The following is a 15,422-nucleotide window of genomic DNA, read 5'->3' on the forward strand; positions in this document are numbered from 1 at the left end:
ACACTTAGGTGCTATGCGTTATCTCTTTTAATCTTAATAAAAGTCCTCTGGAGTTGGGTCCAATTATAGCCCTTATTTTACAAATGGGGAACCCGATGCTTACCAAAATTAAAGGCTACACGCTGAGGCATGTACGAAGGTTGGAATCTGAGCCCTAGTCAAAAGCACACATACGCACACACACCTTTCCACAGGTAAACCAACAAAAGGCAGAATGAAAAGATAGCAAATGGCTACCAGTCTACCTGACACAGCTGGCCAGGGTTTAGAAAGATCATCGGAGTCAGGGACAAGCCAATCTGCTTCCTCTCTTTCTCTTCCACGGACGGGGACGGAATAATGAAATGCAATGAAGCGCGGGGCCCACGACTTCAGTTAGAACCAAGGGCTCTTCCTGCCCCCACTGCAGAGGCCCCTCCACACGTAACAGCCTCTCACCACACAAGGCTGCATGGTCTAGAGACGGACACAGCTGTGGGGTTCGTGTTCTTTGAATTAACGATGGGGCTTTGTTGTAGAGGTGATTTTTTTTAAGAAAAGCATGTTTTTGCGAGCTTTCCATGTTCACTGATTTAGTCTCTCGCTGATAGGTGCTGTCATCTCTCCTCTGCCTCTACCGTGTTGAATGTATCCATTCCTTACGACATGCATCTGAACATTCCATTTTCACTCATAGGGACACTCAGCTTAAGCAATATGAGACTGCTGAGCTGGTTTCCAGACTGGTTGTCTAATAATGGATTTGTAGAAGTCATTTCTACACTTGTCCCGTGTGCACCTCAACCACCCTCTCCGCTGTGTGTGTGTGGTGGGGGGCCCTCCCAAAGCTGTGGCTCATCTACAAATTGTGCTGGTGCTTCATGGAGGTGGAAGGGAAAACCAGCAAAAAGTGGCAGCGACAACTGAGAGCTCTGGAGTCACTCGCATTAGCTTGCAACAGCAGTCTTTGTTCTGAACGATGAAGAGCTCGGTTTTCAGCAATGCTGTTATTAACCAGGCAGCCTGGTAGCTATGACATCATAGGAGAAGATACTTCTTTGCAAGGCTGTTCTTTTTTTCACGGGACTGTAAAAACCAAATTACTCCCTTCAACTCCTGTTCATAAATTCTTCTCTTTGGGAGATGCTATAGCTTAGTCAGCTGATGAAATACTCAAAATAGCTTTAAGAGGCCTTTCCTATACAAACAGGTATCAACACTTTTGAAGGTAACAAAGTGGAAAAGGAATAGAGATGCAGAAATCTGCCAATATATAAATACTAATAGCTACAGTTACAATCATTTCTGTATGCCAGCTATTATGATGGTGTACAGTCACCACCCCCAATGGCACTAAATATTATATAATCTCTCGATAGATATCATATAAACAATCTTCTTTATATCGCGAGAAGGTACTACACTATTGACTACATATAAGACACAGCTTTGAACATCTATGACATGGCCTATGCATCTTCCACATAGGAATGGTGGATTTAGCAGGACAGGGCTACTGCAGCAGTGAGCTGCTCACATGGTAACAAGTGCGATGCTCTCCGACTTTGTAACATGAAGAAGCAAAGCCCCAGTGGTGACAGGCTTACACTGACACTTTTACTCTATTACCTAGTTTTACCGAGTTCGTTGAGGAGATTTAGATAGCCTGGAATGATTAATTTTGTGTTTTCTGATGTGTATAGTTCTAATGACTCCTTTCTCTTAGTCCTTGTGTTAATCATTCTATTTCAAAGTCCTAAATGCACTAGTTTTTATACTTTATGTGTCAAGAGACATACTCTTTAATGTACTCAATTATGTATGCATGCCTCCGGGAGAAAATTTACTGTATTCCTTAAGTGTTTGCACTGTAAACCTGGGTCTCTTCATAAATGTCTGTGATGATGGGCTAAGACCTCTCCCGTTGGCTCACCCAGGCCTGTCATGTTTTTAGGGCAGTACACTGGGGACACTCGGATGCCCCAAGGCCCTGACCTTCTCAAATCTGGCCCATTTTAAACTAGACTTGCTACAGCCTTACCTAGTTTTTTAGATGATTGACTTCGAAGCCCAGCTTTAAAGCCAAAATATAAATCTCAGAGATCCCAGAACCAAGTAGTCATCTCTTATATTTCCGCAAGTAAGAATGCTTGGGTGGAACAAACAGTTAATAAACACTCCGTTGCAGGTTCAAGACCCGACAGAGGCTGGTACCTCTGTAAAACAGATACATCTTTCTCTGAAGGAGCAGCTGGTGGGTTCAAACCACCACCACCCATCTCTCAGCCGAGCGCTTTAGTCACTGCACCACCAGGGCATCTTCCTTTTGCCCACTTGTTGCTGTTGTCCGGTGCCATCAGGTCCATTCCATAGCAGCCCCACGTACAACAGAGCGAAACGCTGCCCGGTCCTGGGCCGCCTCACATCACTGCCATGTTTGAGCCCCTTGTTGCAGTGACTGCATCAATCCAGCTTGCTGAGGGTCTTCTTAATGCTGACCCCTCTTCTTTACCCATCGTGTCCTTACAGACAGCCAACCACTGGAAGAATCAATGCCTTACCTTCTATCGTGGGTGAATGATAATTATTTTAATCAAAAGAGAAAAATCATTTCCCCCCAAATGACCTTTCTTAACCAAGGCTCTAGGAATGAGATAAGCCATGTTTCAGGTCCCCAATGTAGGAAATTATGGAACTTCTGTTTATGTAATTAGAATGATGATAATTATGTAATATTCTTGGAAGAATTTTTTTAAAGTCACTCACAGAAGTCTGTATGTTCTATAATTCACTTGAGAAAACCAGTTGAGAAAGGCTGGTGGAGCCAAAAACTGGTTAGCTCTTTAATAAAGAAATGTAATTTTAAATTTAAGACTACTAAAGAATCACAGGAAGAAAGTGGGAGAAGTGATGCTATATGGTGGGGGTTGCAACCAAGGGCATGAAACAAAAGGTGTGCGAATCGCTGAATGGAAAGTTGTTTTGCTCCAGAAACCTTCACTCAATTGACCGTCAAAATTATATATATTTTTTTCAAAGGTAGATATTTTTAACATTCAGAGCATTCTGGAAAAAGGGCATAGTGCACGCTGGCATGCTACTTTTAGCGTGTGGAATAAGTGGAGGGCCTTCTTCGACTACTACGCTACGCGAGAATGAGCCCTCAGGTAGCACAGATGGCGAATGCCACCGCCAGCAGCCCTGCTGTCAACTGAGTTCTTCTGTCTCTGAGTCCATGCTACCTGCTTTCCATGGATTCTCAAGCACTTCTTCCGGCTCCCCTCAAGTACTGCCGACCAGCTCTGAGGTTGGGTGAAGCTACAGCGCAGATGAGCTCTGCAGCTGGCCGGAAATCAATGCCCCACCGCGGAAAGAGCAAGCTAACTGAGATGCAAGTCGGGTGAGTTCAATTCCAAAGACTACACTTACCACAAGGCCCTCCTGAGGATGGGAGATGTCAGGCCTGATGTCCTCAGACAAGCTATAACGTCTCAGCTGTCAACTGAGGGGTCTGAATGTTCGTCTAGCTCTATTGCAGATTCATACACTAGAGTTAATTCACTAAAGTAGGGTGCAAAGAAAGGGGACACAGTGGTGTCCCTACTTTTTGACTAGCTTATTTTGTGCCAAAGGGTAGACATCCAAAATTGGACCCCCCCAAGAACATTTTTACAAAACAATTGCTTTCTTTAAGAAACTAAGACTGAGTTTTCATGATCAAACACTGACGTAATTGTAACACTTGAGTAATACAGGGGAACAATTTTTAGCCTTGGTGCAAATGTTTGCTGACTGTATTACACTGTAGCTTCTTATTTGTTTTCTTTTGTTTTTATTCTTGTTATTGAATAAATGAAATACATAATCTCTGGTTTTCATTTCTGCTTTTTTAAGAAAAAGAAAATTATAAAACAAAACTAGCAGCTTCCAGAAAATGATGATGATGACCTCAATCGAAGTATGAGGTTGGCTAAAGTGAGGGAGGAAAGCAACAGCCATAGGTAACGATGACTTCGCAGGGGGTATCAGTGATTTACGTGGAAAAGCAGAGAGCGAGCTCACCTGCCACATGACAGTCTGCCCTCCTCGGATCTTGGGTGCGAACTCCCAGTTCGCTGCAATATGGCTCTCATTTATTTCCATTTTTAAAACCGACTTTAGATGTTACAACAGAATTGATGTTGTGGGTAAAGTGTAATCTTTGGCTATAGGGACACGGCAGTCTGTTCATCGACCAATAAAAAACAATACATATATATATATACATATATATACATGTATATGTGTGTGTGATATATATATATCAGTTGGCTGGCGTTCACCTGGAGTGTTCTCTGTGAAAAACCGGTGCTGTGACCAAGAAGAAGCAGTATGTGGTTTCGGGCCAGTTGCTGGAGACCACGCTGTCAGACAGCAGGCTTCCTTCTCCAGAGAACCTTCAGTCTCTGAACCCACGGGGCATTCTGCTCTGATACCATGAGTCAGAATGGACTTGATGTGGGGAGGTTGGTGTTAGGCTTAGGGCCAGTCATTGTATCCGACTTCATTAAATAGCTAGACAACGTCAAATAACCAGGATCCTTCCTTCATATCTCCTATGAACTCTGAAGATAAAAGTGATTTGTTCCTACAACCAGGTAACTTTGAGCAGGCTAGACTAGCGTTCAGGAAGATAACCTTATGCAAACCAAACATCCTTAGGATAAAGGTTACGTACGGTAGGAAGTGAACTTACAAGCTCATGAAGTCCCAGGCCATTTCACAGTCTATAGTCTTCAAGAATTGGGGAGGGAAAAAAACACCTCTCGATTTGCCCAAGAAGTGTTTGAAAGGAAATGTTAGCGATCGTGAAGATCACAAACGTCTTGCCTTGCAGCCTTCCTGGTCTGCACATTTCTTTTAACTTACGATGCCACCTTTATTTTTAGGCGATTGAATCTGACTTATCCTCATCAGCAACATATTCTAAGACTGATACCGTAATAATCCACTAAACTAGTGTATGGGTTAAGTCAAAAAATATTGCTACAGGGGTTCTGGTTCACACGTGCACGGGTTCATTGCAAATGAAACATATGTAAACGCATCTTTACAACCAGTGGGAGGCTGGAGAAAAGTTTGGTCCATAAAACACTTGTTTAAAAATAATATTCATCATAAAGGGATCCCTCAAAACATAGCCTCTGAGAGGCCTGCTGGGCCAGCTCAATCCAGAAGGAGAGCTCCGCTCTGCAGGTTATCATGGCTGTTTCTGGGGCTCCCAAGGGTGACCTTGAAAGATTTATATGAAGGACACAAGATGGCCAGGGGGCTGATGAGGAAGAACTTTGAAGGATATTGATAACTGCATTGATGAGAAAAAGGCCAGTAAATTTGCCCTGAGGAATTTTTTTCCGGATACAATACACCAGCTGGTTGTTCAAGGTTTACGAGGGCAGTCCTATGAGAATTCCACTGGGGCAGCTTACTTCCTCCACCGTATAGACCTGATGTTGCCCACTCAGGCATCTTTTTGTTCCCCAAACTCAAAGAGTACTTAAATGAACACAATGTGAGTCTCTGGGGGAATGTCTAAAATTGTCATTTTAAGGTGGTATACATCAAAGAGTGAGGAATTCTTCAGGGAAAGTTGGAGAGATAGAAATACCACTTTCAGATATCTATACACCCAGATGGGAGGATATGTCAAGAAGCAGTATCTTCATATTTAAAACATTTTGTTTCATAAAGGTTTCTGTGATTTTGTAGCAATGTCATTTAAAATTAAAAACAAAAACTAATATGAGAAAGCAAATGGTTCGTGGAAAATGGAATTTTTCTATAAACTTTTTGGAGCCTCCAGATAGTGTCCCATTTGCATATGACACAACCCAGGCCACCTGGTCCCAAGAGGCAGAGCCAAGCTGCTAATACAGCCTTGCATCTCCCACGACCTAGCTTGTCGGATGACTGACTTTCAGAGAGAAGAACAGTTAGAAACATTCCCCTGGAGAGGTGGTACAGGGCTATTTTCTTATACTACTTTCTCTCTCCACTACCTTTCCTTATACTTTCTCCGCTTATGTTCTCACTCCCTTGCTGGCCTCAGCTCAGCAGTGATCAACCTTGATTGCTATAAGAATTAACTGGGACGCTTTAAAAAGTAGGAATGCTCGTGGGCACCCCTGAAAGCCTGGTGTGAGCGTTCCGAATGGCCAACAATTAGGAGTGTTAAAGGCGTTCCTCCAGGGTCCACCACCACCATACATGTACTAAAATTGAAAGGAGACAGAGGAGGTTAGCATGGCCCTGCACAAGGAGGACCTGAACATTTGTGAAGCCCTCCCTATTGAAAAACTAAAACTCTTCTAGTGCGTCTAATGGTCTAAGGCAGTGGTTCTCAACCTTCCTAGTGCCGTGACCCTTTCATACAGTTCCTCATGTTGTGGTGATCCCCCCCCCCCCACCATAAAATTATTCTCGTTGCTACTTCATCACTGTCATTTTGTTACTGTTGTGAATTGGGCGACCTCTGTGAGAGGGTTGTTCAACTCCCAAAGGGGTCACGGCCCACAGGTTGAGAACCGCTAGTCTAATGGTTCGGCATTGGCTGAACCGGAACAGGCTACAAGAGACCAGAACTCAGGAAACGCAGGCTGAGAAATCCGAGTCCTCCCCTGCAGGGCACTCTGGTGATGGGTCTAGGACACTAGCAGGAAGGGAAAGAGGCAACGAGCATGAATACTTTCTCACCCAAATCTTCCAGCGGCCAGCTCACATTGAGTCCCTCCACAAAGTCTTCCCAGGTCATCCCGTTGCAAGGCTTCCCCCTCCTGCAGCAGCTTCTGTCCAGGGCAGCGTGCTTATCACACATACCTCCTGTGCATCCCCACCTAAGTTGTAGCCCAGCAACATCACATCTTCTGTGGTGTCCCATCAAGGAGGCTGGTCCCTTCCTCATCTTGATAATTGCATTGTGCATTCATTTCTTTCCTAAACTGACAGGCTAACACATTTGGAGAAATTAGCTACTATCAAGCAGTACAGGAAAAAGGAACTTTCTACTCCCATTAAGAGTGACAGTCTTGGAAACCCACAGGGACAGTTCTGCTCTGTCCTATAGATTCACTATGAGTTGGAATAGACTCAATGGCAGTGAGTTTGGCATCAAGTAGTAACTCATCTTAGCAAAAGAGTCCGAGTGGTGCCGGGGTTAAAGCTCTTGGTCACTAACCCTAACATTGGTGGTTCAAACCCAGCCATGCCATGGGAGAAAGACATGTCCATCTGCTTCCATAAAGATTGCCACCTGGAAATCATATGGGGCAGTTTGGCTGTGTCCTAATCAACTTGATGGCAATGAGTTTGGCTTTGGTTTGGGGTCACTGTTAACAAGGATATTTACCCCTCTGGATAACATTTGCATAGTAAACCTGACCTTGAGCATAAGAATTTCAGGGCAATACCACACATTACGTGAGTAAACTTTTGTGTGTTTCTTTAAACTTGGAACCAAGCCGTCTTAGTTTTTAAAGGTACATCACTATATTTATCCTTTCTTTTTAAAGTTATAAAGCTGATATATGTGGTTAAGGGCTTGGATTTCATACTTGATGCACCTGCACGTATACTGTAGCTGAGAAGAACCCCCTCGTGCACATACAGGAAAGGCGCTTCTCAGCCGCCGTCCAGCAGTGTCTGTGCCCAAGTGAAAGGATGCTACTCACTGCAAAGCCCACAGTAAATGTCCCTCTCCCCCTTACAATAATAAAGATAAATTGTTAAAATTTGAATCAAATACCAGAGGTGATGACCTAACACTGCAATGTGACAATTTTTAAAATTGCTAATTTTTTGTAATTTATTTTTATTGTAACCCCATTCAGGGCTGTTGAAACATTGTTCTCATGAGCTACGGCTCTATCTCTAGTTAAACTGATATCTGGTTATATTCATTTTATAAATTAGGATAGAAATATACATGCTGAATATTTCAGAGTCTTATGGTTTTGAATGAAGATAAATCTAATTTTTTTTTTTTTTAGTGGAAAGAACAGCATTTGTCTATTTGCCTGAGAAGTCACTCCCCAGAGCAGGGCAAAATCCAAGGTCAAAAGCAGGAATCATTTACTGTGTGTGTGTGTGTGTGTGTGTGTGTGTGTGTGTGTGTGCCCCCAAATGGCTCAACTGTTAAAATAATAAGTGGCTTTATACTCCACTCTCAGTACATTTTTTAAGCAAAACAATCAAAAACTAAAAAGAACCTGGTGACTAAGAAGTGGGCCAGCCAATTTTAAATTGTTTCACAGTGTAAGCTATTCTTCAGCATGAACCTATATAAGGAAATCCACATCTGACTACAATGAGAGAGCTCCACGTGTTACGGTGCTGCTGACTCCTGAGAACAAGCTCCCAACGGGAGAGCCACCAAGATTTCCTCTGGGGGAAATAGAAAGGCTAAGGATTCCCCAGAAAGCTAATTTCTGTTCAACTTTTTAAATATGACATTCTTCCAATAAAAGCTTAAATGGTCACATTACACTTTCAAACCCCCCAAATCTCAGCAACCAACAGATACTCAACCCCACCGCCACTGAGTCAATTCCAGCCCATAGCAACCTTATAAGACAGAGTAGGATCGCCACATGAGGTTTCTAGGCTTTACAGAAGCCTGCTTCCTCTTTTCTCTCAGAGCTGTTGGAGGGTTTGAACCACTGACCTTTGGGTTGGAGTGCTTAATCCCTGCATCACCGGGGTTCCTATTGCTTGACTAGACTTCCAACTCTAAACAAGATCCATTCTACCTGGCTATTGGAGTATAATCTTGAGCTGTCACAACGTTTCTAAAGTATTTTAAACTGGTAATAAATGTTCATGTTAAATGCCAAATAAGTATATAATCATATGCTAATAGAATCCTGGTTGAGTAGTGGTTATGTTCTGGGTTGTTAACCAAAAGGTCAGCAGTTCAAAACCACCAGCCATTCCCTTAGAGAAAAATGAGGGTTTCTACTCTTGTCAAGAGTTACAGTTAGTCTCAGAAACCCACAGGGGCAGTTCTATCATGTCCTACAGAGGTGCTATCAGTCAGAATAGACTGGACGGCTGTGAGTTTAGTTTTGAATTTGGATGGATTCCCAGCAGATCTTGAAAACAATATTGTGGCCACAAAGGCTAGCCTTGCCTATCACCTCAAATCATATTTCAAAATAAAAGGAAAGGTGTTTTTTGTGCCTAAGTCCAGAAAATTAAAGGCATTGGCCCAAATTGAGAGAATTGTTTGTTTTTCAGCAATGAATAAGCAATGTAACTCAGGAAAGAAAATCAAGTGTTAGCTCATGTAATTATCAAATGTAGTAGTAAACCTATTGGGATTTTAACATAACAATATATATCTTTTTTTCTTTTCATTTGCTGTCAAGTCAACTCATGATGTGTGTGTCAAAGTCAAATTGAGCCCAAGAGCATTTTCAAGGGCTGACTTTTTTTTCTGTGTAGATTGCCAGGACTTTCTTCTTGACCCTCCCACTTTCAATGAGTAGCTGAGCGTGTGAACCACATGCACCACTGAGGGAACTGCCATGATGATGTGTTTGAAAACAGAGCCTCACACCTGGCCTCTGTGGTGACCATGGCCAGCTAATGCTGTGGAGAGACTTTGTGATAATTTTCAGGAACGGCACTCCCTGGTAAGACCTAACTGGGTAGCTTTCTGGAAATACAACCTCTATGAGTTGAAGTATACTGTTAACTAAGGTGAGAGTCAGGGTCAAGAGAAGGGGCTACTTCATCACAGCCACGCTACACAGCTCAGAATGTAAAGCCAGTCTGGGCAAGGGCAGGAGAGGCCCCAACCCTTCCTACCGTAAGACTCTCTTCAGATTGGTCCCTAGGCCATGCCTCAGGCAGTCTGTGGGTCCAGCAGCAGCCGCACAGTGCCCGGTTGGTTTAGTGACAGCAAAGGGGTCAGAGAGTTGAGAGAGAGAACGAACAGGGCACAGCCTCTCAAGAGCAAACCCAGAATTAGAAAACATATTCCCAATCATCTGAGAAAAAGAATGATACCCGGCTGAGACTTGAACTAGAACATAGTTTCTTCGTGCAGTAGACATGAAGAGATCGGTGTTTCTCAAGTGTGGTATCATCTATTTCTCCTTTTCTATTTCTCCCCAAAACAGCAGATGTAAAGGTTCTCTCTCTCTCTCTCTCTCTCTCTCTCTCTCTCTCTCTCTCTCTCTCTCTCTCTCTCTCTCTCTCTCTCTCTCTCACACACACACACACACACACACGCACAGTTGCTTCTTTGTACTTACTGCAGCTCCTAATTTTAGAAGCAGCCAGCCACACTCTCTGTGAGGCAGGCATGCAAAGTGCATCAGGCTCCGCCTTCCAGAGCCAACCCCAAGACAGGAAGACGTAGAGCAAGGACAACGGTGCTGTTCAGTCAGTTTCAGGCAACCATTCACAAAGAGAAACATCACACAATAAAATACTAAGCATTTATATCTGGGTGGGGGGGTTGGCGGAAAAACTGACAGGATGCTCAACACATTTTAGGTAGAAATCAAAAACTTTAAAAGTGTCCCAGCCTTCATGGCAGATAAGAATGCAGAAACTCATGTAACCATCAAAAATAGAAACTGTAGGAATAAGACTCTCCTCCAAAGGGGGGTGGGGGTGGGGAGGACTCTCCTCCATACAATATGATGGCCTACAAATGATAGCTGGTCACCAAAAGCAACCAAGCCCACAGCCATCAACTCACTGGGACCCTGGAGGCCACAGTAGAACTCCTCCCCTCTCTTTACAGAAGCAGACGGCCAGGTCTTCCTCCCCTGAGGGAGCCACAGCCTCCTTAGATGCAAGAAACATCTTTCTATCTTAGAGTTTCTGCGACAGCAAGTGGCCAAGTATAAGTGAAGGCTGAGACAAACAAACGCACTTTGTCCAGCGAAGCCCTCTTTCATCGGTGTGTGGCGCAGGGGGTCCTGTGCAGTCATGGAGTGACACCGTCACTAGGTTAGGGCTCCGGTGCCTGAAAGCACTTACTGAAGCCTCTCAGCTCACAGCCGCACTGTCCGTGTGCCATTTCTGAGGGGAGGGAGGTGTGTCTAAAATGTAGACAATCCACACTGGTCCAGATAGGAACTGGAAACACAGGGAATCCAGGACAGATGAACCCCTCAGGACCAGTGATAAGAGTGGCGATACCGAGAGGTAGAGGGAGGGTGGGTTGGAAAGAGGGAAGCTATTACAAGATTCTACATGTAACCTCCTTCCTGGGAGATGGACAACAGAAAAGTGGTGAAGGGAGCCGGAGACATCTGGCCATGTAAGATGTGACAAAATAATAATAATTTATAAATTATCAAGGGTTCATGGGGGAGGGCGGAGCAGGGAGGGATGGGGAAAAATGAGGAGCTGATACCAAGGGCTCAAGTAGAAGACAAATATTTTGAGAATGATGATGGCAATATATGTACAAATGTGCTTGACACTATGAATGGATGTATGGATTGTGATAAGAGTTATACGAGCCCCCATAAAATGGTGTTTTTTTTTTGCTTTGTTTTTCTTTTTTTTTTAATTTTTTTTAACAATTTATTGGGGCTGATACAATTCTTTTCACAGTTCATACATATACATACATCAATTGTATAAAGCACATCTGTAAAAATGGTTTTTAAAAATAAAATGCAGACAATCCAACTGGTACCCTTCCAGTCCTGTTCTTATTTCTAGTCAAAGAAGGACGTGTGACCAAAATTTCCACTCCCATCCCCAGCTGCCCGCCCCCCTCCCGCACGAATGAAAGAAATCCCTAAGAAGATAAACTTCACCTGCGCGGGACCAGGACTAAGAAGCGTCTTCTTACCTGATGTGGCCAATCAATTCGATGAGCTTGTGACTGAAAAAGTAAGCGGTCAGCTCCGACACGTGACTCAGGACGGAGCAGACCCCGAAGAGAGTGGTGGTTCCGTTCAGGTCTTCCAGGTGCCAGTAGAGAAAGGTGAACACGAAGCCGTACCCGAAGCCCATGAACCACGCCACGAAGAGCACCGAGCCGTACTGCACGCTGCACAGGAGCCTGAGCAAGTCCCTGAAGGTGAAGGCCCGCGGGCCCGGGGCGGCGGGCGCCTCCTGCGAGCACTCGGCCGCGGGGCTCCTCTCCACCGCCGGGATCTCCACCTCCTTCCCTTTCGGGTCCTCGGTGCCGAAGTGGTGGTAGCGGAACCGGAACTGAGTGGCCACGATCAGGGCCATGGTCATGAGCACCCCAAAGACGATGAAGACAATCTGGTAGTTCCGGTACTCGGGGGGCCTGCACCCCTTTCCCTCGACGAGCACCTCGATGTGGGTGTAGTCGATGCCGATGCCCACGGAGAGCATGGCCAGCCCCCAGCCCAGGGAGCCCCACATGCGCTGCAGCCCGTAGCGGTCCCTGTGTCGCCCCAGGTACTGCAGCGTGACGGTGTCCACGATCGTGACGGAGGAGGCGCTGAAAAACTCGCCTATGATGACAACCACCAAGATCACCAGGAAGATGGCTTCCACTTCTTGTGGATCGTACACCAGCGAGGCGTGGTCAGAGGGGACCGGTCTGGTGGGAGGGACGGGCGCACGTGTGGTCTCCCTGCTGACGTTTCCTGCGGGGGTGGTTCTGGCCGGGCTCACCGTGAAGTCCATCATCTGACCCGTGGGCTCGCTGCTCCGGCTGGGAGACGTCGCGAACACAGCCGCTCCGGGGATGCTGGGCTCGGGTTCGAGCAGCAAGGACCCATTGGAAGTGGGCAGGTTCCTTCTCGCTCGTGTTTTTGGTAACCGGGAGCCCAGCGTGGTAGAAGGGAGACCAGAATAATTCGTTGGCAGGGTGGTGGGCGGGTGACTGGCATTGGTGGGATGAGCCGCTGGGGGGATCTTTGGTACACATCTCAAGGTAGCAGGCTTCACAAATCCGATGCCCAGGTTAAACAGAACCCAACACAAAAGAGAGAAGAGGAGGACAATCTTGCCTTTTTTAAAGCGGTCTGCAACGACACCCCAAAAGGGCGCGCTGCAGAATTCTATGAAGTATCGGATTCCGACTAGCAGTCCACTCTGGCTTGGGGACATGCCCAGCTGCTTGTAGTACACTGGCAGGAGAGGGTAGAGCGATCCATAGGCGGAGTAAAAGAAAAAATAAAAGACCTTGGAAATGAGAAGATCGTTGTTGATCTTCACACAATGTTTCTCGATCCAGTCTATTTCCTCCTCGGGGATCGCAGACGTTTCAGTGGAGGAAGGCGTTTCATTCGAAGGTGGTTCTGGTTCCCTGGCGATGCCGTTGAAGGGGTCAGCAAGCACATACTTTCTCTTCTGCTCCTCTTCATCGTCGGTTAGGATGGCAACTTTATCGTCCGCCGCCATGGCTTCCCACCACCATCAGAAGAAAGCCCGTGACTCTCAAAATGCTGGTTGTCGATCTGCAGAGAAAACGTTTAAAGAGGGCTCAGCAGTGGGAATTACAACACTCAAATGGAGAGCTAACTCTTGCAGGAAACTGAGGCATCCCAAGCTATAGCTAGAAATAACAACTGAGAGAAAATTCTCATCATGTAACTTGCAGTCACGAAATACTGATAAGTAGCTTTGCAAAAATCGAATAGCCTGTGGCCACGACTGAACTAGTCACATGTTCCGATGGCAGGTTTCTAGCTCGGGGTCACTCCCAGTCTTTGCACTGATCCCTAGGACACTGGCCAAGTGCTAGGGGTTAAGTCTAAACCAAATATGGGATAGTTGAAAGCAAAAACTATTTATAGTTCCTTGGTTTTACTGTTCAAACAAATTTGCTGCTCTCTGAAGTCTAGAATTCCTTTGAAAGTAAAAGCATCAAAAAATCATTCCATTTCGAAAGAAAATAGAAATAAGCTCTTACCCGCAACCACAATTACAATGTGAAGAAAGAGCCAACTGCAAGTTTGCCATTGGATGTGATCATTACAGCCAAGACAGTGACATCTAAGAGGCCTTTCCCTACTATCATTACTTATGTTTCCCAGATGTACTTTTATGGCTCTCAAGTCAAGAAAACCTCAGAGGGGTGGGGGGGGCATAGTATTCCTTGAGCACTAACTATGTATAAGCAGCCATCTCAAAGCGTCACAGGTGGGCAAACCCAGAGGGGAGTGTAACAGACCAGCAATGAAGGCCCAAAGTCCCTGAGGCATTCCGATTGCAGACTTCTAACTGAGCTCTTGGCACCTCATCTAGACCGGCTGCTGGGGGTGGCTCACAGGGGGCCACCCTGAAAGTCTAAAGGCACAATGGGGTGGGGGTGGAGGTGCTAGATGCTCCATCCCTGACTGCAGGAAGAGCAATGGGGACTTGCAGGAGGCATGCCTTTGGTCACGAATGCTGAGGACTGAAAAGGCACAAGAGCTGGGAAGAAAGCAGGTCTGGGATAGAGAAACTTAAAGAAAAGGGGATGGACAGATGGATTCTAACGGGCCCTGCTCACTATTGAACAGAGGGACACCCGGCTACTCTGGATTAGGATACCAGTAAAACTGGGAACTATTTATATGGTCTTTCTTCTTTCTCTCTTTTTCTCTTTTAGACAGCCACAGGACTGACGGGAGGGGAGTAAAGGAGGAGGGGAAGAGGAGCCAATAAGGACAGGGACAGGGGAATAACAAGGGATCTAAAATTGACAGTGAAGAGGGTGCAGCATTCCTGATCGTGTTTGATCAATTGAAATGTATCGAGAGGAATCACTGAGAGGTGAACAATGGGTAAACATGGTGATAGGGCAGGAGGAAAGGAAAAAATTTTTAAAAAGAAGAAAGTAATAAAATATAGAGAGATAAATAGCGAGATGTGTATATATCTATATACTTAAGTAAATATGTAAAGATAGGTATGTTTGTCTATGTATGTATGTGTATATATGTAAATACAACAAGGAAGCAGATGGACCTTGGGCCTCTACTTAAATCTTACCTCAGTACAAAAACGGGTTGTTCTAATAATGTGGCATTGTACAATACTTACTTTCCCAACATGATCGCTGAAGACAAAATGGGTTCGTAAGCAAATGTAGTTAAGAAAGTGGATGGTGCCTGGCTATGAAATGATATAGCATCTGAGTCATAAAGGCTTGAAGTTAAAGAAGCGACCATCTAGCAGGGAATCAACTAAGCCCACACGGAAGAAGAACATCAGCTGTGTGATTGTGAGATGTCGACGGGAAGAGGTATCAGAAGTTCAAAAACAAGCAATCAGATTGATGGAAAGAAGTGTGGACAAAGTGGAAACCCCAAACCCACCTGTAAGATAATTGGGCAGTCCCTCATAGAAGGGCCATGCAGAAAGGAGGATAAATCTAGGGAGAAGTATAACACTGATGAAACGCATAACTATCCTCCAGTTCTTTAATATTGCTCCCCGTACTATTATGGTCTTTGTTTTACCTCATTAATCTT

At 45.0% G+C, this 15,422-nt stretch overlaps 1 protein-coding gene and 1 non-coding gene across 2 annotated transcripts in view; one reads left to right on the top strand and one right to left on the bottom strand.

Annotated features, from left to right (window-relative positions):
- The window catches only part of MFSD6 (major facilitator superfamily domain containing 6), a 74,596-nt gene that overhangs the window by 38,414 nt on the left and 20,760 nt on the right, over window positions 1-15,422 (bottom strand). The window contains exon 2 of the mRNA XM_075529523.1: window positions 11,834-13,421. Within this exon, the coding sequence (XP_075385638.1) occupies window positions 11,834-13,365 (1,532 nt within the window). The 5' untranslated portion in view covers window positions 13,366-13,421. The remainder of the gene's footprint in view (window positions 1-11,833; window positions 13,422-15,422) is intronic.
- LOC142425143 (U6 spliceosomal RNA) lies at window positions 6,209-6,312 on the top strand. Its single transcript, XR_012779512.1, has one exon. It is a non-coding gene; the product is annotated as a U6 spliceosomal RNA (small nuclear RNA).

The sequence above is a fragment of the Tenrec ecaudatus genome, chromosome 13 (genome assembly GCF_050624435.1).
Source record: "Tenrec ecaudatus isolate mTenEca1 chromosome 13, mTenEca1.hap1, whole genome shotgun sequence".
Taxonomy (NCBI): Eukaryota; Metazoa; Chordata; class Mammalia; order Afrosoricida; family Tenrecidae; genus Tenrec; species Tenrec ecaudatus.